The sequence below is a fragment of the Lichtheimia ornata genome, assembly GCF_029851405.1.
Source record: "Lichtheimia ornata isolate CBS 291.66 chromosome Unknown scaffold00099, whole genome shotgun sequence".
Taxonomy (NCBI): domain Eukaryota; kingdom Fungi; phylum Mucoromycota; class Mucoromycetes; order Mucorales; family Lichtheimiaceae; genus Lichtheimia; species Lichtheimia ornata.
This window is the reverse complement of record NW_026695419.1, coordinates 47,497-68,617: the sequence shown is the minus strand read 5'-3', so window position 1 is coordinate 68,617 and position 21,121 is coordinate 47,497. Positions and strand designations below refer to the sequence as shown.

Sequence of the window (21,121 nt, the reverse complement as noted above, 5' to 3'; positions counted from 1 at the left end):
ATTAGAGAAGGAATTCTTTGACGCTTCACATTCTTAGCGTATAATAGCACTTCGCTTTACATGTTGCATACATGCACCATGTACAACGTATGTTCGTAGAAGACTGAGATCATAAATCTTCTTGCTAAACGAATATGCAGGGGTAGAAGCTAAAGCAACTACCCGATCTGTAGCAAGAAGATGTATATGCGATCCACAAGCATTAGATGATTGTGAAGGCATGGCACCTCTCTCCTCAGTCACTTTGATTGACCAGGTACAGAATCCATTGCAACCACACTAGGATGAATTGGCAATTGAACCTCTTGTCAAAGAGCTGCAGCCCGATTCCGTGTGTTGCTTGGCAACCATATCTATGATGATACCCGCGGTCTCCCTAAAAGCACAATGAACTTCTCTTGCTTGTGGCATATCGCAAGTGGACCATTCACCCAAAAGAGGAGATGCCGAAAACAACAAACACCCAGCAAACCATCACCTTGCCACCATCATTTCTTGTTTAAACGCTTTGTGCTATAGCTAATAGATACGGGTTTGACGTACACACATACCTATCATGATGATGATTCAAATAGGCTTTGTGGTTTATTTGGTAATGCTACGATGTGCCTCGGCGACATGGTAATCTTTATGGGCATCGCCATGCATGAACTTTAATTTACCGAGGTTAGGGAGGATGGGGTTTTCACTATAAGCTTATGGCACAAGGGGCGGCCTTTCCTTTGTAAAACTATAAAAGATGCCTTATTGATGTTCCCCATTATCAAGCTATCATTTTCTCTGTACTACTTTTGATCCCATGCATTTCTCGTCATCCCTCATTGTACTCGGTGCTGCGTTTCTATTTGGCGTGATGGCTGACAGAAAACCACTAACCCCACGCGACGGTGGTTTTCACTCTGACCCACAGATCCAGTCTCGAATCGAGGACTATTTTAATATGATCGGTGATGACAACGCCAACAAAATCAGGAACACATGTTATTCACAATGCGAAAAGGAGACCCAAGACTATGATCATTGTTACTTGATGTGCATATCAACTGAGGCGCGTAACATAGGTGTAGACCCACCCCCATTTTGAATGATAGATAACAAGGTCTTGCATCCTTATTGGTGACACACGTCTGATTTACCCATCCTTTTGCATCAATCAATGCTTGCGTAGTTAAATTATGTCATTTTTATTAAACACACATTACATGATGGATCATTGCAAATGTATTGTGAAGCATTTATCATATCACGTGCATCACACAGTGGCAAAGAAAAAAGGGGTGTGGTAATTTGCTCTCAGGGCGGCAATCGGTTCACTTCTTGACCAGCTATGCAAGACCTCTTTTGAGTTAACCTCTCGCAACCGACTCCACTCACAGCAACTCACCACGAATGCGACTCGATTGTCACAGAATCCACCACTCGAATTCGAGAATGCTTGACACGCTTAACCACCTTGCTTGAGGAACGCTCATTGGCACTCTTGAAATGGGCCCAGTTTGACATGGCTTTACGCGACACGAATGCCATTCTCAAACTCAATCCAACATTGGCTCTTGGTTACCTGCTGAAAGGGAAGCTGTACTCGTATTATGGCCTACAACGAAAGGCGATCGAGGTGTTTGACCAAGGTCTTACTATGGCACGTAGAATGGATGATGAGGAACAGCAACATTATCAGCAGCTATTGACGGCCAAAGCAGATGCCGAGATGATACAGCAAAAAGGTGTGGATTTCATCAGCAAGTTACCATTGGACGTAGTATCAACCATTATTGTGCCTTTATTGATGGATGATGAAAAATGGAGCCTCACCAAGCCATGTCCGTATTTCCAAGTATGCAAAAGCTGGCACGAGCGATTTGCACGTGGCAAATTATGCTATGATGTTAGCGATAACGAAACGTATCCAGCTCAGCTGGTTTCTTTATCCAACAACATTCATTCTATGGAGATCGACAATTACTATCCAGAAGCAGGATTCCGTATGCCGGGACAGCTAACTGCTTTACGACATATGAAGATTGCAGGTGAGTGGGTCTACTCTAACTATTCGGTACATCTTACTCATCCCTTATTGTAACAGGCATCGCACCAGCAAATGAATTGCATTTCGCTTCTTGGTTACGCAAAATCGGTGGATCGTTATATGAGTTGGAGATATTATTGACACGTGGAACCATGTTGAATGGGAGAGATATCATGGAACGATGTCCTCATCTTTCAAGTTTGATTACTTACAACGTGATGAGTGCCGATATGGTATCCAAGTTGCATCAATATTCCTCCTTTATGCGGCCTATTCCATCTCTTGTCAGACTTGAACTTCATTCATTACGTCATCCAGTCAACCTTCAACAGGCACTTTCATTGCTGCAATATTATCCATCATTACAATCACTCGTCTTGTATCCATGCCACGATTCCAATTTGCTTCCAATCATACACCAGCATTGTCCTTGCTTGCAAACTTTGGTGATCAGTACCCAGTCCGCAATGATTTCAGCTCCAGAACAACGAATGCAGCACCAAAACAACCAACGTAGGCTACGATTCATTTACGTTCAAGATGAGTATGCTTATCATTACAACATTGAAGATATCCGACAATGCATGATCACCCACAGTGCCACGTTTGAATCAGCAACCATCTTGGTTGGCACGTTGAATGATGATCCAGATCCACCACCAGCAGTACAATTTCCACGATTACGACGACTGCGTTGTTCACTACATACATGCCATGGACCCCGTTATTCGGATGGTGGATACCGTATCATGCACCCTCATTGGATCATGTTGAATTGACCAACGACACCCTCAATCGATGTCCCAGGCTATTTGAATCGCTTTGCAACATGTCACAGATTCGATCCCTCGCATTAAATACATCTTTTGGTGACATTCGACCTCTTGTACAATTGATTGAGACGATGGGGCGCCATGGATGCCTTGAGCAACTCGTTTTTTTCCTCCATCATTCCCCATGACGTACGCTGAGATAAGACATGCTATCGGCAAATTGACACGTCTCAAACGGTTGTTGCTTGGAAAAGCGGTGTTCCCATCAAGGTGTGAAGCATTCAATAATATGATGATCCATCTTGCTATCCATTGCCGTCATTTATGTGAATCGGATATCCAAGCTCGTACGGAAGGTCTCGATACTGGTTTGCTGGCTCTTTCTACATTGGATAATCTTGAAAGTATTGCATTCCTTGCTATGGATCTTTCTACTCATGGTGTTATGGCTTTGGCAAAATTTCCTCGGTTACGGCACCTCACCCTTTACGGCAACAAGCAGCCGGAATTGCAGCATGAGCTGGAAGAATTGAAACAAACCCATCCCCAATTGAAGGTATCATGGCGTGATCTTTGAGCAACGATAGAGTGTTATTGCCTACATGTATACCCCCCCCTTTGTTTCAATGTTGATATGAAATACATACACATACCACCGACCCATTGCTGTGTGAATGCTGTGTCTTGAGAATTATGCAGATGCAGCTATACATGCCGGTATCACGTGCATCATTCGCTTTATTGTATAGCTACCTTGTTTTACTAATGGCATTCTAGTGCAACGTGGGACAACGCCGCCATCCACCTTGTAAAAAGATGATAATCCTCGTCAATGATGTGGGTTAGAATGAAGGATTAGGGTGCTATGGAAAACGGTGATGTATATAATTGGAAAAGGACATGTTAGCTTCATGTTACGTAGACGAGCCATAATGCTCTTACATTTACTATCATCATCTATACATGCCTTTAGATGCCAGCAGAAAACATCTTTCGCAACGTAAGGAAGCCATTTATGTGCATACAGGAAGCATTCTAGGACTATGATGATATGGACGTTTGGTGATCTGGTATAAACGTAAGATCATATAGACATGCGGTATTAGAGAAGCGTTTCTTGAAACTCCCTATACATTCTGTACTTATGATGGTCACGATCTATATGATGCATGAATCCTATACATACAACATCAAAGCAGTGTACCTAAAAGATTAAGCTCAACATGCTACACGCATACGCAGTGGTAAGGGTAGTAGTAATAGTAGTAGGATGCATCGGAGATCAACAAGCATGAGATGGGTGTGAGGCACGAAGCCTTTCCCGATGACTTTACTAATAGGGTTGCTATTGCGAACATAGAGGTGGATTGTCAGTTGAGGCTGTTTTTAAATAGCTGCAGCCTTATGGCGTGTGTTGACAACCACATCTACCATGATATGAGCGGTCTCCCTAAATGTACGATCCACCCCTTATTAGCTCTCACCTCGCTTGTCGCATACCGGAGGTTCATCTTAAAAGAGGAGATATCGACAAAAATCAAGTAGCCCGAAGAGCCATCATCTTGTTTCATGCCCAAACGCCATATTGCAGCCATGATGATAGTTTAACTAGGCTATTTTGCTTGTTTAGTAATGTTTCGATGTTCATGAGCGCACTGGCAATCTTGATGGCTAACTCCGTAAGTACCTCCTTATGGCTAACATGCATGAACATTATTTTACCGAGGTTAAGGAGGATGGAGTTTTCACTATTAGCTTACGGAACAAGGGGCGGTCTTTCCTTTGTAAAACTATAAAAGATGTCTTATTTCTGTTTGCCCTGATCAAACTATTCTCTGCTCTGTGCTACTTTTGATACCATGCGTTTCTCATCCTCTCTCATTCTATTCGGTGCTGCTTTTATATTCGGCGCTATGGCTGACGGACAAACACCTGCCACTAGTGGTTTAACTGATCCCAACCTTAAGCGACAAGTCGAGGAATATTTTGAGATGGTCGGTGATGCCGCCGCCAAGCACATCAAGGAAGAATGTGATAAAGAGTGCAATCCAGCAGGTCCCGATGGCTTTGACGGATGTTACAAGTGGTGTATTATAGATACCGCTCCCACTATCGGTGTACCCCCACCCCCGTCTGATTGGTAACAAGGTCATGCACCGCTGTTGGCGACTCATGCCTCTCCTCTTATCACACATGAACCCATCCTTTTACATCAATTGATGCTACCGTAGTTAAAGCATGTCATTTTTATTGAATACACACTACTTGATGGATCATTCCTTATATAATGTGAAGCTTTTATCATATCACGTGCATTCTTCAGTGGCCAAAAGAAAAAGGGGGGTAGGGGTGGTAATTTGGTCTCAGGGCGGCAACTTCTTGACCAGTTATGCAAGACCTCTTTTGGGTGAATCTCTCTCAACCGATCCCACTCACAGCAACTCACCACCCATGCGATTCGATTGTCACAGATTCCACTCTTCGAATTCGAGAATGCTTGACACGCTTAACCAGTTTGCTTGAAGAACGCTCATTGGCACTCTTGAAATGCGCCCATTTTGACACAGCCTTACGCGACACGAATGCCATCCTGAAACTCGACCCTACACGTGCTCTTGGTTACCTGCTTCAAGGGAAGCTGTATGCGTATTATGGCCAACAACAAAAAGCAATTGAGGTGTTTGACCAAGGCCTTACCATGGCACGTGGAACGGATGATGGGGAACAGCAACGTAATCAGCAGCAGCTATTGACGGCTAAAGCAGATGCAGAGTTGATGCAGCAAAAGGGTGTGGATTTCATCAGCAAGCTACCATTGGATGTTGTATCGACCAGCATTGTACCTTTATTGATGGATGATGAGAAATGGAATCTAAGAAAGCCATGTCCGTATCTTCAAGTATCCAAGTGTTGGCGTGAGCGATTTGCACGTGGCAAGCTGTGCTATGTGATTGATGACAACGAACCCTATCCAGCTCAGGTTGTTTCTTTATGTGACAACGTTCATTCTATGGAGATCTGCAATAACAATCCACATGAAGGCTATGGTGTCTTGGGACAGCTGAGTACTTTACGGCGGATGTGGGTTGCAAGTGAGTGGACTACGTTATATCCAATGCGCCTTACTCATCTCCTCTTTAAAAAGGGATTTCACCAATTAACGAATCGAATTTCCTCTCTTGTTTACGCAAAGTGGGTGCTTCTTTGCATGACTTGGAGATATGGTTGACACAAGGAGCTATGCTGAATGTACGAGATATCATGGAACGGTGTCCTCATCTTTCAAGGCTGATTACTTACCAGGTGTCGAGTGCCGACTTGCTATCAACATTGCATCCTTATCCACACTTTATGCGACCTATGCCATCCCTTGTCACCCTTGAGCTTTGCGAGTTGCGTCACCCAGTCAACCACCAACATGCCCTTTCATTGCTGCAACATTATCCATCATTGCAGTCACTCACCCTCTATCCATGCCATGATTCTGATCTCCTTCCAATGATACACCAGCATTGTCCTTCATTGCAGTATTTGGTAATCAGTACGCAATCCTCAATAGTACCACCACCACCACGGCAGCGCAAAGACAATCAACATGGATTACGATCCATTTTTGTTCAAGATGAGAATGCTCAGTATTACAACATTGAAGACATTCGACAGTGCATGATGACCCACAACGCTACGCTTGAATCAGTAACGATCTTGGTTGGTACTTTGCGTGATGATCCAGATCCACCAACAGCATTACAGTTTCCACAACTACGATACCTGAGCTATGCATTTAGTGAACGCCATGGACCCCCGTTATTTGGATGGTGGATGCCTTATCATACACCAATACTGGAACATGTGGAATTGACCAACGACACCCTTAGGCGATCTCCCAGCCTACGTGAAGCGCTTTGCAGCATGGTACGGATTAGAACCCTCGGGATTCATGCGGCTCATGGTGACATTCAACCACTTTTACAATTGATTGAAACGATGGAACATCATGGATGCCTTGAACAACTCGTTATTTCTCCTGCATCGCTTCCTATGAGGGACGACACGATGAGACGCATAATCAGCAAATTGACACATCTCAAACGTTTGTCGCTTGGAAAAAGGGTGATAACATCAAGACATGAATTGTTCAACTATGTGATGCTCCATCTTGCTACCCGTTGTCATCATTTATGTGAATTGGACATTCAAGCTGATACGGCAGGTCTCAATACGGGTTTATTGGTTCTATCTACATTGGATCACCTTGAGCGCATTGCACTCTCAGCTATGGATCTTTCTACTCATGGTATTATGGCTTTGGAAAAATTTCCACGGTTACGGCACCTCATCCTTTATGGCACTCGGAATCCAGAATTGAAGCATGAATTGGAACGATTGCGACAAACCCATCCCCAATTGAAAATATCATGGCGTGACATTTGAGCAAAGATAGAGTACTATTGCATTTGTATAATCCCTTTATTGTATGTTGATATGAAAATACATATACGTACCACACGACACATTGCTGTGTGAATGTTGTGTCTTTTGTATGCGTAGCTACACTTTGTGTGCTACTAATGGCACCCTAGTGCAACGTGGTACAACGCCGCTATCCTTCATGTGAAAAAGATGATAACCGTTGACATCGATATGGGTTTGCATAATGGGTCATGGTATACTGGAGAAGGTGGAGTTGCATGTAATTGGAAAATAACATAGTCTCAATGTCAAGTAAATGAGCCCTAACGCAATCCGTTGGCTTTTGCTTGATGATGGCGAAGAAGACCTTTTGCCCACATGTGGAAGCCATCTGTTTGCATCTAGTTAGCATTATGGAACTACTGTGACAGGTACGTTCGAGGAGCTGATGTAAATGAAAAACGACCCTATAGCCAAGCATGGTATTGGAGAAGCGTTTTTTGTCGTTCCGTATACTCTGATCTTACACCACTCCGCTCTAAATGATGCATGTATTCAACATACACAACATCAAAACAGCCTATGTAGGAATTGAGATTAGAAAACAACCTGTTACATGAATATGCAGGGGGTAACAGTAGCAGTAAGATGTGTCTGAGATTAACAAGGATGCGATGATTGTGAAGCAAGGAGCCTTTCCTGATGGCTTTAATTGGCTAGCAAAAGTATATGGTTGATACTGCGAACATGGAGGAGGTGAATTGCCAGTTGACCCTTTTTCTGTAAATAGCTGCAGCCCGATGGCGTGTGTGTTGACACCCCACATCCAGGATGACATGCACGATCCCCTGAAATGTACGATCAACTCCTATATAGTCTGCAACCCCTTGTGGCGTATCCAATGTTGATGATTCTCTTAACAGAGGAGATGTTAATGAGAATCAAACGGGCAGGAGAGCCATCACCCTTCATTCGTTGTTTTATGTGCCAATGCTTTGGTGCTATAGGCACACACACATGTCATGATGATAATTCAACCTGTCTATTTTGTTTATTTGGTAATGCTTTGATGAGCATCATCATGCATGAACTTTGAATGACCGAGCTGATTTTAAGGAGGAGGGAGTTTTCCCTCTCTACAAGACAAGCGTATAGCACAAGGGGGGCTCTTTGCTTTGTAAGACTATAAAAGATGCATGATTACTTTTTCTCGTTATCAAGCTATTCTTTTTCTCTGTGCTGCTCTTGATCCCATGCGTTTCTCATCATCTCTCATTGTATTCGGTGCTGCTTTCCTATTCGGCGTAATGGCTGACGGAGAACAAGGACTGCCTGGAGGTCTCGGTGGTGTTTCCACTGATCCTACTACTCCTAAGCAAACAGTTGACGACTATCTCAAGCAGTACGGTGGTCCCAACTCGGCTCTCAGCAAAAATTGTGATCCAGAATGTAGTGCTGCAGCTGACGAACAAAAACGTCAAGAATGCTACAAGACGTGTATAAAAGCAATCGCCCCTCTGATGGATCTACCCGAACCCCAATTTTGAATGATAACAAGGTCCAGTTCCAGTATTGGCGAATCATGACTCTGATTTTATCACACATGAACCCATCCTTTTTACATCAACCAATGTTTGCATAGTTAAATTATGTCATTTTTATTAAACACACATTACATGATGGGTCATTGCATATAGTGCGAAACATTTATCATATCACGTGCATCCTAATATGGCAAAGGAAAAGTGTGTGGTAATTTGATCTCGGGGGGGGGGGGCGAATATGCATTCATTGCTTGTCCAGCTATGCAAGACCTCTTTTGGGTGAATCTCTCTCAACCGATCACGCTCACAGCAACTCACCAACAATGCGGCCCGATTGTCACAGAATCCACTACTCGAATTCAAGAATGCTTGACTCGTTTAACAACCTTGCTTGAAGAACGCTCATTAGCACTCTTGAAATGCGCCCAGTTTGACACAGCCTTACGCGATGCTGAAGCGATTTTGAAGCTCGACCCAACTCGTGCACTCGGCTACCTTTTGAAGGGACGAATATATGCGTCTCAAGGGCGACAAAGGCGCGCCATATGGCAGTATGACAAAGGTCTCAATGTGGATGATGGAAATCGGGAGCTATGGCAACGGGTGGCGGAAGCGGAGACATGGAACAATAAGCGTGTCGATTTCGTCAGCCGGTTGCCCCTGGAGATCGTATCCACCAACCTGGTTCCATTGTTAATGGGGGATGATGATGCAACATGGCATGTGAAGAGACCTTGTCATTATCTACATGTGTCGAAAACGTGGCGTAGGCGCTTCATGCTTGGAAATTTACAGTATCGCGTTGATGACACCAAAGAACCACACTACCCACGCCAGCTGATGCAGTTATCTCACCACGTGCATTCATTACAAATCGACAATTATGGCATGCATCCAGACTTTGCGTTTTTATCAAATGAAGGCCACCTGCGTAAGATCAGCGTCAATGGTAAGTGAACGCGTTCAACTCTATCACTTTATTCTAATGATGCAATCTTTAAAAAGGGATCTCCTCGGTCAACGATACACAATTCCTGGCATGTTTGATAGGCGTTCGTGATTCCTTGAAATATCTAAAGATTGAGTTGAGAGCAAGCTCATGGTTGAATATGTACGACGTTTTACAAGTATGTCCTGATCTTGAACATTTGACGCTTTGTGGTGCATCGTGGGACAAAGACGAGCCGATTTCAGCATCCTATCCCAGCCAACAGCAATTCTTACGCCCTGCCCTTACGACCCTGGAATTACGTAATCTGCAGATCCCCATCACACATGGTCATGCTCTTTTACTCCTGGAACACTTCCCTTCGTTACGATCGCTTGTATTATGTCCATGCCATGACTCTTCATTTCTTCCTATGGTTCATTCGTATTGTCCTTTTTTGCAACATTTGGAAATCAGCACATTCCAATACACAAGCACATTCGCTTCCCATGACATGCGACGTTGTATCGACGTGAAAAGTGAACAGCAAGACTGTCTACGATCATTGTACGTGCAGGATGAAGATGGGGATCAATTTGATATTGAACATGTGAGGACATTGATGATCAACAATTGTGAAACGCTGGAAACGATGATGCTTTCGGTTGGTACGCAACAAGACGACTCGATACCACCACCAGCCTTGCAATTCCCACGCCTAAAGCGATTGTATTATCATCCCCTTGGCGATGCAATCCTACGTTGTTTTGGATGGTGGGTGCTATCTCACGCACCTGCATTGGAATCTTTGGATATCTATTATGACGCGCTCGAAACATGCTCTTTACTGCTGGGTGCCTTTCGTGGTATGCAACAAGTGAAATCCCTTACGCTACGTACACATGCAGGTGGTATGGAGCATTGGATCCCTTGGAGAGACATGAGTGCACATGTCCAGCAGTTGAATGTTGTCGTCCCACCCGTCATCCTAAAGGCACCGGTATTATTGCATGGATTAGGCCAATTGAAGCATCTTACGGACTTGTCGCTTGGGAAGCGTAATCATGTTGTTGACGCTGGTGATTTCTTGAATTTGGCAACCCACTTGGTGACGAATTGCCCTGATCTACATGCACTCGATATCAAATTCAGCACCTCTGCCTTGTATAAAGGAGTCATTTTATTCAGCACATTTGAACATCTGGAACGCCTTTCCTTACGCGCTGATAATCTTTCCATCACGGGGATCTTGTACTTTGGAGAATACCAAAAGCTAAAGCATCTCACTCTCTATAACACAAGCCCATCCATGGAGGATACATTGAATGATTTGCAAGACTGTAGCCCAAATTTGACCCTGTCACGTGCTTCTCTTTAAGATAAGAATACCATTGTACATTACTTTTCTGTTTAATCAAATAAGAATATCTATTGGTGGTAGTACGTGAGATGGATGTAAACATGGCCTTGACACAAACAATGACACCGTTATAATAAACAATGCATACGTGGATGATACAATGAGGCTTCTAAAAGGAGTATGTGTCTACTTTGTACTGAATAATAGTATAACTTGAACAATGAAATAAAGAAGGCACATGTTCATTGAGATGCTTCTGGGCGTGTGTATAAGCGAGAAGATAACATTTACCATATGGGACAATGCGAAACCAAGACTGGTGATACAAAATGGGATTAAAAGTGATTAAGCGATGCTGGAATTGCTGTGTCGACGTCTTTTGCAACAACCACAGCACCCAGTTTCACTCATCGAGCAACTCCAGTGCTACAACCACCTTCCAAACGAATGACAAAAGTTACCGATGCGTTGACATTAAGCCCTGGGGGACATTGACGTGTAACTCACGTTCCCGCTCATGATCCACGGCAAGTTGATTGACAATGGGGAGACGCCTTGAGCTTGTCAATAGGTCTGTGTGATATTGGTCTTGCGAGACACTAGCAGCATCTGGTAAAAGTTATATAACGCAACTCGTTAGGAACTCTATGCATAGGCCTTGGCTTCAACAAGATGTACACACGCTTACTGCTGTTGCAGATATCATCACCTCTTGGTGTATCAAGGTAAAGGAAGGAAAGAGGATGGCATGGATCACTAGAAGGAACACATCTAATACGTATACTATTGAGTAGCCATCATTTGGATGAGGGGGACATTTGGAAAAGGTAACTTGGATGGGTCGTTATGTTGGCATGGAAACCAGATGTCAAATCCACCATCAAGAAGTATCAACGATATCTCATCCAGCATGTCCAACTTTTCATGAAAGCAATTTGGTTACTTGACAAGATGAGTGAATCAAGGCAATTTGATTGAGGATGCTGGATTGGATGATCAGGTTGGCATGGTGACAACATTCGATGGGATTTTTTATGCCGACCAACAATGACCCGACCCATTTTAGGATGACAAAGACCGAACAATATACTTGCACATTACTCTTTTATATGGACTCTCGTTTGTGGGATGCAAGGCTGTTGAGGATTGGAACATGCCAAGTGTTTGGGATTGTGGTTCATAATGGGAATCATGAAGATGGTCATTGGAAAAGTGCTGTAGTTGATGAATACGTGAAAAGAGTGTGGGGATGGATTAGCGAGGAGGAATGGGGTTAAGCCAACCACCTTTTCCAGCAAAGCCAGGTACATGCATGTGCTACAAACATTGTGATACGTTACATGGATCTCCCCCGGAAGTCAAGGCACATCATCCGATGATAAAACCATGTAGATTCCTTCGTCCAGCCATATTGACCGATTCATGCACCTAGCAACTCACGCGTATACCAGCGACCTTATGATGGCAGCAAAGGTATAATGGGCATCCTCCTCCTTATTTTTCTCTCTGACCAAATACATTCCATGTTGCACCAAAAAAACGCTGACTTCTTGAACACAAAAGTAACAGAAGAATCCCTCGACATGACGCGTATTAAAATATGAGCATGGCTATAATTCTATTGCTCCAGCCAGTACTAGTGTGTATTGAGTGATTCTATTTACATGCAAAGCAAGTTGATACGTATGAACACGCAACGTTGCGTGCTGAGCATGGTGGGCTGTGTCACAAGTCATATGCGGGGTCTGCACGCGTACAAAAACATAGCAACGTGGTGCCACTTGTTTTTTATTTCTTTTCTCTTTCAACAACACTCGCAGCAACTGAATTCTTGTGGTGCACCTCTTTCCAACAAACGATTGAATGGAAGACCTCATCTACAAGAAACGAGTCGCCGTTACCATCTTATGACAACTGACAACCCATCTTCCTCAACAATTGTGGCAACAACACTTACTGAGAATGAGACACCATACGTTGTATGCAACAACCTTGTCTTATCGACAACCCATCAACGGCTAGATCCAGGAGGATTGTGCATTCCTAAAACACCGTGCCACGACTTGAGCAACTCGTAACGATCATTCTATGCGCGTTCTATATATCAACAAGCTTAATTGTATACGCCTTCAAGACGCATACAAAGGTAAAGTAAGGAGGATGAGGTCATACGATGGAATGGATGATAACATGGGTGTCGTCAAGTAGTCAGCTTGGGTGATGAAGGGGAAGGCATCGTATTATGAGCAGCCACGGATTGAGCTACACTTTTGACGGCGATATTTGGATCAGCCATACGATACGTGGATGAGCAATCGCGTTGTGAGGAGAGGATGCCAACAGATGGACATACTTATGACACCTACAAAAAATCATCTTTCAAGTGGTAGGTGGATTTATCAGCTGTTGATCACTTCGACTCAGTACTCCAAGATGCTTGACAACGTTATCAGCTCGAACGAGGCTGTTTGCACCAACACTATCATACGCCCTTTTCTTTCTACTTGTATGCATATCATCATCAGCATCATCAATGGCCTTTGGTAAGTTTCAGGGATAGCCTTATGTGATTTCCAGAATGAGGGTGCTCATGCATGCATTCATCTATGTAGCTCACTTCATTGCTTTATCACTTGGTGTGCTCATTTGTGCCTAGTGACATTTGGCTATGTGCCTTGATGGACCATTTGTGGTAGGTACATTTGTAGGTAAAAGGTATCTCAGTCTGATGGGAAATTTGGGATTCATTTGTAGGCGACATAAGTATATACCAAATGGATGGGCTTTTATCACGTCATGGTTTTTGCAAGAGAATGGTGAACATTTCAAGGCTTACAGGGGAGTACTTTTGGATGGTGATCACCTCCACTACTACGTCGCCGTACCTATGGGCTGAATGGATGAAGAAGGCGGATGTACAGGATTGGGATCTCTTGGTTTGCATGCTGTCGCAATATGGCTTGGTCGGCTTTCTGGATGGTATTTGGATGCAGAGACCAGCAATGGCGCACCACAATCACAAAAGGCGGCAGATTTCCAATTTCTACAAGAACACAACGACATGAGAATGGGTTCCTTTATTCACAAGAATGGTCCTATGCGAATCGTACTGGTATCCTACATGCTGCTCTTTCGAAGATGTATCCTCCACATCCATCGTCAACTACCCCGTCAGCTTATCCGACAAGTCTTGGTCTCGTTGACGCATCAAGGTACCATGAAGGATAGAAGGAGATATTGATGTGGGGAATGAGAGGCTAACACGCTTATCGTTTAGCAGGACCAATATACAGCAGGGAAGTATGTGGATTTTTTGGATGCTGATGCAAGATTCTATTACAGCAAGTAGCCCCTCTTCAATCTAGATAGAGCTATGCATTTGACGAGTATTAAAAAGACACATATGATGGATGGATCATACGTTATTCATTTGGAGTTATGGACGCGACGGATGGGAAGGCAATGAGTTAGCTTTGTGTCAAATCGTCACCTCGCTCTCGCATGACACGCCAATCAACATGCAGGATGACCATATAGTGGAGGTTGATAGCGAACGGAAAACAGGGTGAATAAATGGCTGTATTCAATGTTGATAAGAATGGTGATTCATGAGGATGATTATTGTGAGCCTATGTCGGTCGCACATTGCTGGTGTGATTATCCTTCCTACTGTGGTCATTTATCAGTGAAGGGAGATACATAGCATGCCCATAGCTGCTGTAATTCCTTAGCCAAATATGATCTTTGTGTGCTACACTGTTGTGATACGTTACATGATACTATTTCGGAACCTGGCTCCGTTTTCCGATCGGTGAAGCAAAATGCGCGTGCATGTGTCTGGCAGCAACGTACGCCTTGCATGTGAGACGTGCATGCTCCGCCACAAATGTCCACAAGAAGCGCAAAAGCAGCTTCTCCCTAATCCCAACACGTTTCTTTTCAACTCTTGATTCTTTGCGTTGTGTCGTTGTTGCGAGGATATGACAATCCATGTACGTACATACACCTATACAATGAAGCAATTAGGCATGGGCCTTGTTTACCAAATATTCATGCGTATAAAGCCATGCTTTTATGAGGACATAGAAGATCGTCGTGAAGTACCCTGGTTGCTTGAGCATCCTCACTTTTTGCTACTCTATGTTCCTGACAACGGCCACACGAAAATGAAACTTGTAAATCCTGCCAGTGATTCGTATCATCGAGAACGTATCATGGCGAAAATGGAAAAGCGGACCAAGAGGACTCAGTGGGTGCCGTTGCCACACTATGCATTGTCTCATCTTTGGGGGATCACCGTAACCAATAAGCATCTCTGGGATAACATTGGTGACTATGTGGATGATGAAAAGGGGCAACCAGCGGCTCCTGTTTCCATGCGACCTGAAAAACGTGACACATTGCTCAAGCTACTTAGACACCATCCCGACAGCTATTGGTGGATTGACGTTTTGTGTGCTCGCACGGATACGCCTTTGGATATTATGGGGGATATCTATTCTTGGTGTACTGAATGTATTGCCATGATTGATTGTGATCCTGATATCATTCCACAGGTCCATTCAAGCATGGGTCAACTACGAGATACGACAACACTTGAAGATGATCGGCAGAGAGAACCATTTTGGAAGGCGTCCGAGATGTTAGATATTCTGGCACAATGTCATTGGTGGAAACGTGTGTGGACATGGCAGGAAATGGTATTACCAGAGACTGTCACCTTGGTATCTGAAAGGACCCTTCAATTATCCACTGCTCATACCCTGGATATTGATGACCTAGAAACGTTTCCTATGAAGCTTGATGACAATGCCAGGCGTTTTGGAGGTTTGTGCCAATCGCTGCAAGTGCTTCGGCTATTTACCCACACTACTTGACACATACAAAATAGTTTATGACGACTGGAACCCCCATCCGGATGGTGTGTGTTTGGAAGAAATTGGGGTATCACGGATGATGAAGAGACATTTCGGTGATCCTGAAGTTGAGGCCCTTGCTATTCGTAGCATGGTCAAGACTTTTGGGGTATCTAATAGGAGGTGCATGGATCCTGCTGATTATGTGTATGGTGTCCTCGGCGTACTCAGGATGTACGTTCCACGCAAGACGGATCCTGATGAAGTTTGGAAGCTTTTCTTGGAGAGACTGTCAAGTTACATATCAATAAGCAATCATGCGAAACGATTCGATTTAGCTACTGCTAGAAATATGGCTGATGTATACGGGATTTTGAAGGAGTAAAAGATGATGATGCACCATTGGTCTATTCTTATCCAAAATCAACGGCTGATTTTATTAGTGTAAAAGCTACATTATATAGATACACGACTATGGAGGGTGGTGGTGGATAAGGTGTGATTGGAGATGGTGCGGGGATAGTGATACAACGATAAATCTGCATTGTGCTTTCAAAACGAGTGCTCCTTCTCTTGTTCTTTTACTCTACGCAGCTTGGCACTCCCAGCACCTTGCTCGTTCTATACCATCTCTTTCCAAATGACGAACAGCTGACTCCATCTCCACCTCGTTGCCACCATTACTCAGCAGTACAATGTGCTTTTGCTCGCCATCGTTGACAAGTCCTGAAGATTCAAATGAGAAGAGGGTTACAGTCTATGAGTTTGGTAAGCATGGTATTCTCTCACATAGTAGTGGCAGGGATGATCTGATATCTGTATTCGATAGCTCTATTGCTTCCCTATACAAGCATGTCAACCATGAGCACCAAAGGCGACATACACTCTTTTTATTGAAAGCTGATAGCCTACTGCGACATGATCCAGGAGGTACAATGATCGGTCGATGCAACAAGGTAACATGAAGGATAGTGTATACACATATGAGGAAGGAGGTCTAACATTCGTATCATTGAACAGGTTTCTGTAAGAGGAAAGGATGCCCGGATTGTTTTGCATGGATGGTGGTGGATTTGCATTGGTACCACAAGTGAATCATAGGCGACCAGGGATCGATTTTGTGGATAAGGACGAAATCGCATTGGATTGTAAACGTGCCTACACTTCTTACTCAAGTCCATGGAGATGATACGATTTTCTGGCTACTACTTACAACATGACGATCAGCACATTATCACCAACCAGCATACGTCTTTCTACTTCAAGATGAGGATCACATGATTGGATTTGCGATGGTGGATACACATCATATGGGATCTGCCTTGGTGATTTCAGCTTTGAATGCAAGTATCAAAACTATTGCCGGTGGATGGATCGATCACAAGGCGACTCGTCATCATGCAACATCTAGATAGCCAAGCAATGAGATTATCGAGATACCACCATTGGTTCCACCTCAATTGCCAAATAAAGCAGCTGTGCGCCACCCACATTGTGGAATGTTACATTTGCCTGTTTGCTTGATGGGTTGTGCTTTCACACGCTGCAGCATGATAGTAGACGTGGATTCTCCTCCTTGATGTTTTATTCCCATGGGTCAGTGCTTGTAGGCAAATCACAGAGATACGTTTGACGCTTCATGTTGAATTGGGGAAGAGGGTTGAATACAGGATGATGCGAGACCATGCATTGTTGTCATATGATCAAGCACCGGTTTGGGGGATAAACTTCTTGCATATGACATGAATAGATATGTACGTAGACCAAGCACCAAAAAACCGCAATGCATCCCATCTTTTAAGTTTTATTCCTCCTTTTCCTTCAAACTAGTAATATGATGCACTGTACACAAAGCCCCTTTGATCCTTATCACGTAAGCTGAGCCATGCCATGAATCCCTTTATCGAACAAGTTGAATGTTGAACCTGTATGTACACAGTATTCCGTGGACCGTGATGAAGACGGCGATGATGATGGTGATGATAATGAGGGTCATGATTATTCTAGATCCTTTTTTGAGCCTTGCTTTCCTGATGATGGACGTGAATACCAACGAGGGATTCAGCTATTGGACCATCCTCAATTTTTGCTTCTCCATATCCCAGACAATGGAACAAAAATGAAACTTGTTAAGCCTGCTAATGATCCCTATCATCGGAACCGTATCATGGAAAGGGTAAAAATTGAAAAGACATTCGTACGCAAGAGGTTGTTGCTACCGTACTACGCATTGTCCCATCTTTGGGGTGTCTCAAAGACCCACTTACACCTGTGGCACGCGATCGGCGATCTTGTGGATGATGAAAAAGGACAACCTGCGGCACCTGTTTCCATGCGACCTGAGAAAAGAGAAACACTGCTCAAGCTACTTGCAGCATACCCTGACAGCTATTGGTGGATTGATGTCTTGTGTGCACGTACGGATACACCATTGGCTATTATGGGTGATATTTACGCGTGCTGCCAGCAATGCATTGCCATGATTGATTGTGATCCTGATCTCATACCACAAATCCATGCCATCTCACGTGATCGATTACAAAACGAAAAGAGCATCATGTTTTCTGGAGCAGATCATTACCTTGACTATTGTTCTCTGAAGGCTAATATTTTGGGCAAGGTCATGCAATGTCAATGGTGGAAGCGCGTTTGGACATGGCAAGAGATCGTGTTACCTAAAAATGTGATGGTGATAGCAGAAACAGCGGTGGATATCTTTGATAGCAATACCATCGACGCACAAGATCTCATTGGTTTCGGCATGGGTGATGTGATCCACGTCTCCAAATTTTGCCATGGTAAAAGCACGATGTTTTCAAATGGCACATTATCCAACATGCTTTATTTATCATATGTAGGTGCTGCACAAAGCATGGCAAAGATGACCATCACTTGTGTAGAAGAGATCTCGACGTGTCGACAACTCAACTCGCATCGTGTCTCATTGCCATCGGATTCGTGGATATGGCCCGAGTTGTTTGATACCTTTGGAAAATCTTCAAGGCAATGCATGGATCCAGTTGATTATGTCTTTGGTATGTTCGGCATGTGCCCATTGGATATCCCAAGGATGGCCGACCCCAACGCTGTCTGGCAGCTGTTTTTGGCCAAGCTTGAAGACTTGCTCGCCAATGATGATAGCCCAAGAACGAGGATAAGTGATCGTGCGCGCCATTTTGATCTTGCCGCCGCTCAAAATATGGCTGATGTATATCAAGGTTTACTCGAAAAACTAGACCCAGAAGAGTGAATAGCTTAAGGGGATAGTTAAATAAAGAAAACAAGATTTTCGGATGATGATTCCTTCAAAATAAGCTTTATGTGTAACTTTCAACTTGGGTTTACTTTTCGTTTAGCCAGCAAGGATCATGATGTACGTTACATTCCAAATATGGGAGAATAGAAAATGTTGTCTTTGGAATGGCGAGATAATGAGATCCTTTATTTTCATGCTAACAGCCCTTTCTCGTGTTCTGGATCGTACACGCATACATTAAAAGCAGTAACTCTTTTCATGAAGACTAGTACATTCGATCAACATCATCATTGCACGTATTAACGAGCATGAGACCATGACAAGTAAAGAGCAGATCCATCAAGAAGCCATGTTTATTGTATTGGGAATGGCCATGATTATTTTCTTAATATACTGAAGACGAATGGCAATGCACACCATCGATCGCTATTTGGGCACCAGCGTTGATTGGAGGCATGTATCCCATCTTGCAGCCAATGATACAAGCCGGAACTTGGGTGTCCTTCAACTTTCTGCATTTCCGATAGCAAGCTTTTTTGTTGAAATCACGTTTAGCAATAGGCGCACCATTATCTTGTACCGCCTGGGGATCTTGCTGAGCCAACGCCAAAAGTGCAAACAAGGCAAGCGTAATAAAAAGAGAGAGCTTAAAGTTCATCATGGTTGGTTGAGGAGTGATACTACTGTCTCCTCAATCAGCTCCTCCCATTTATATAAGTTTTCATCCATAGCATGAAAAAGTTAAGGTTGATGATGGCGCTACAGTAGAGAGCGAGAGCTATTTGAAACGATGTCAACATACATATGCATGTATCCCGTATCGCATTTTGATGGCGCGCCGAAACCTTAAAATGCATGTTGAATGAGAAGGTATAATACATCCTCGTCTACACCTTCCATGCGTGTATCAAGGATAACTTCCACCTTTACATGTGTGGCACAAACATGGAAACCCATGGATATGGTTCATGGTATCCACCTTGCCCAATCCGAGTCTCAATTACGTTAACATTCATTCCCATAGAATTTGGATGATGGAAATCATACCATGGATACTGTATTGTATAGAAAAGTAGTTGACCCATGACACATAGGCTCATCCCCAAGCAGTGAGTGTATCCTGGTTGGAATGTTTTCTTTCATTCATATTTGGATATCGAAAACGCCAACAAGCACATACTTTAATGTTCATCATGCTGTGTAGCCATGGAAACCGTTTACTCAGAAGGTTGTACCCATGGCAATGGCGTTTCCCAAAGAGCTGATAGTAGTGGCTTCTTTCTCATTAATGTTTATTCGAAGGTTGATGTCGTCGTTGTTAAATGTATGTCTCCATAAGGCACGAGTAAGGGTCTATGTGACAAGAAAATGATGGCAGATAATTTATGCATACGTACATACCACAGCAGTGGACTACTCGGAGATCCACATTATTAAGTAAGATTAGCCGACGTGTTCCAGCATAGATCAAACAAGCAAATACAGCGTGATCAAGATCCATATCAGCCGGATGTGGAATGGCTTCCTAAAAGGGATGATGTACCGTGTCAAACACATCTTTAGTACCATTCATCTCCGCCCTTGCCTTAGTGGAGCTGATGGCATTGGTGCCTGTTGTATCCATGGGCGTAGTCGCATATGAACACATGTTAGTAGAATTCTTGTGGGTGACCTTCTGATTTGACAACACCCGTTTAGCATCTTTATGAATGCATGACCTCTTTAAGATGATATAAGGAAAAGGAGCCAATAAATCATCATTATGGACATTCAATCGTCAAGGAACATCACTTGCCATATACATCCACAACACCCGTAATCTCTGTTTATTGCCACAGCACTCGTATCCATACTAGAATTACCTAAACATCACCCACTCATAGCTATGTTTTCATCATTCAACCAATAAAAACGGAACAACATCCAAGGATTAAGACACCTACACCTATCCAATATCGCAGCAAT

The 21,121-nt window shown here is 43.5% G+C and overlaps 8 protein-coding genes across 8 annotated transcripts; all 8 read left to right on the top strand.

Moving 5' to 3' along the window:
- Positions 1 to 1,501: 1,501 nt before the first annotated feature.
- Positions 1,502 to 2,805, top strand: O0I10_011755 (uncharacterized protein; the record flags this gene model as incomplete). The annotated part of the gene is made up of 2 exons (XM_058491718.1): positions 1,502 to 2,027; positions 2,084 to 2,805. 2 exons carry the CDS (start codon positions 1,502 to 1,504, stop codon positions 2,803 to 2,805), a joined length of 1,248 nt encoding a protein of 415 aa, XP_058337523.1.
- A 178-nt stretch (positions 2,806 to 2,983) lies between these two features.
- On the top strand, positions 2,984 to 3,376 carry O0I10_011754 (uncharacterized protein; the record flags this gene model as incomplete). Its single annotated transcript, XM_058491717.1, has 1 exon — positions 2,984 to 3,376. One exon carries the CDS (start codon positions 2,984 to 2,986, stop codon positions 3,374 to 3,376), a length of 393 nt encoding a protein of 130 aa, XP_058337522.1.
- A 1,336-nt stretch (positions 3,377 to 4,712) lies between these two features.
- Positions 4,713 to 4,943, top strand: O0I10_011753 (uncharacterized protein; the record flags this gene model as incomplete). Its single annotated transcript, XM_058491716.1, has 1 exon — positions 4,713 to 4,943. The coding sequence occupies one exon, from the start codon at positions 4,713 to 4,715 to the stop codon at positions 4,941 to 4,943; it is 231 nt and encodes a 76-aa protein (XP_058337521.1).
- A 245-nt stretch (positions 4,944 to 5,188) lies between these two features.
- O0I10_011752 (uncharacterized protein) lies at positions 5,189 to 7,233 on the top strand (the record flags this gene model as incomplete). Its single annotated transcript, XM_058491715.1, has 2 exons — positions 5,189 to 5,891; positions 5,945 to 7,233. 2 exons carry the CDS (start codon positions 5,189 to 5,191, stop codon positions 7,231 to 7,233), a joined length of 1,992 nt encoding a protein of 663 aa, XP_058337520.1.
- A 1,286-nt stretch (positions 7,234 to 8,519) lies between these two features.
- On the top strand, positions 8,520 to 8,759 carry O0I10_011751 (uncharacterized protein; the record flags this gene model as incomplete). The annotated part of the gene is made up of 1 exon (XM_058491714.1): positions 8,520 to 8,759. The coding sequence occupies one exon, from the start codon at positions 8,520 to 8,522 to the stop codon at positions 8,757 to 8,759; it is 240 nt and encodes a 79-aa protein (XP_058337519.1).
- Positions 8,760 to 9,017: 258 nt separating this feature from the next.
- O0I10_011750 (uncharacterized protein) lies at positions 9,018 to 11,062 on the top strand (the record flags this gene model as incomplete). The annotated part of the gene is made up of 2 exons (XM_058491713.1): positions 9,018 to 9,705; positions 9,762 to 11,062. The coding sequence occupies 2 exons, from the start codon at positions 9,018 to 9,020 to the stop codon at positions 11,060 to 11,062; spliced, it is 1,989 nt and encodes a 662-aa protein (XP_058337518.1).
- Positions 11,063 to 15,057: 3,995 nt separating this feature from the next.
- O0I10_011749 (uncharacterized protein) lies at positions 15,058 to 16,285 on the top strand (the record flags this gene model as incomplete). Its single annotated transcript, XM_058491712.1, has 2 exons — positions 15,058 to 15,871; positions 15,936 to 16,285. 2 exons carry the CDS (start codon positions 15,058 to 15,060, stop codon positions 16,283 to 16,285), a joined length of 1,164 nt encoding a protein of 387 aa, XP_058337517.1.
- A 1,449-nt stretch (positions 16,286 to 17,734) lies between these two features.
- O0I10_011748 (uncharacterized protein) lies at positions 17,735 to 19,150 on the top strand (the record flags this gene model as incomplete). Its single annotated transcript, XM_058491711.1, has 3 exons — positions 17,735 to 17,773; positions 17,840 to 18,698; positions 18,759 to 19,150. The coding sequence occupies 3 exons, from the start codon at positions 17,735 to 17,737 to the stop codon at positions 19,148 to 19,150; spliced, it is 1,290 nt and encodes a 429-aa protein (XP_058337516.1).
- Positions 19,151 to 21,121: the final 1,971 nt, after the last annotated feature.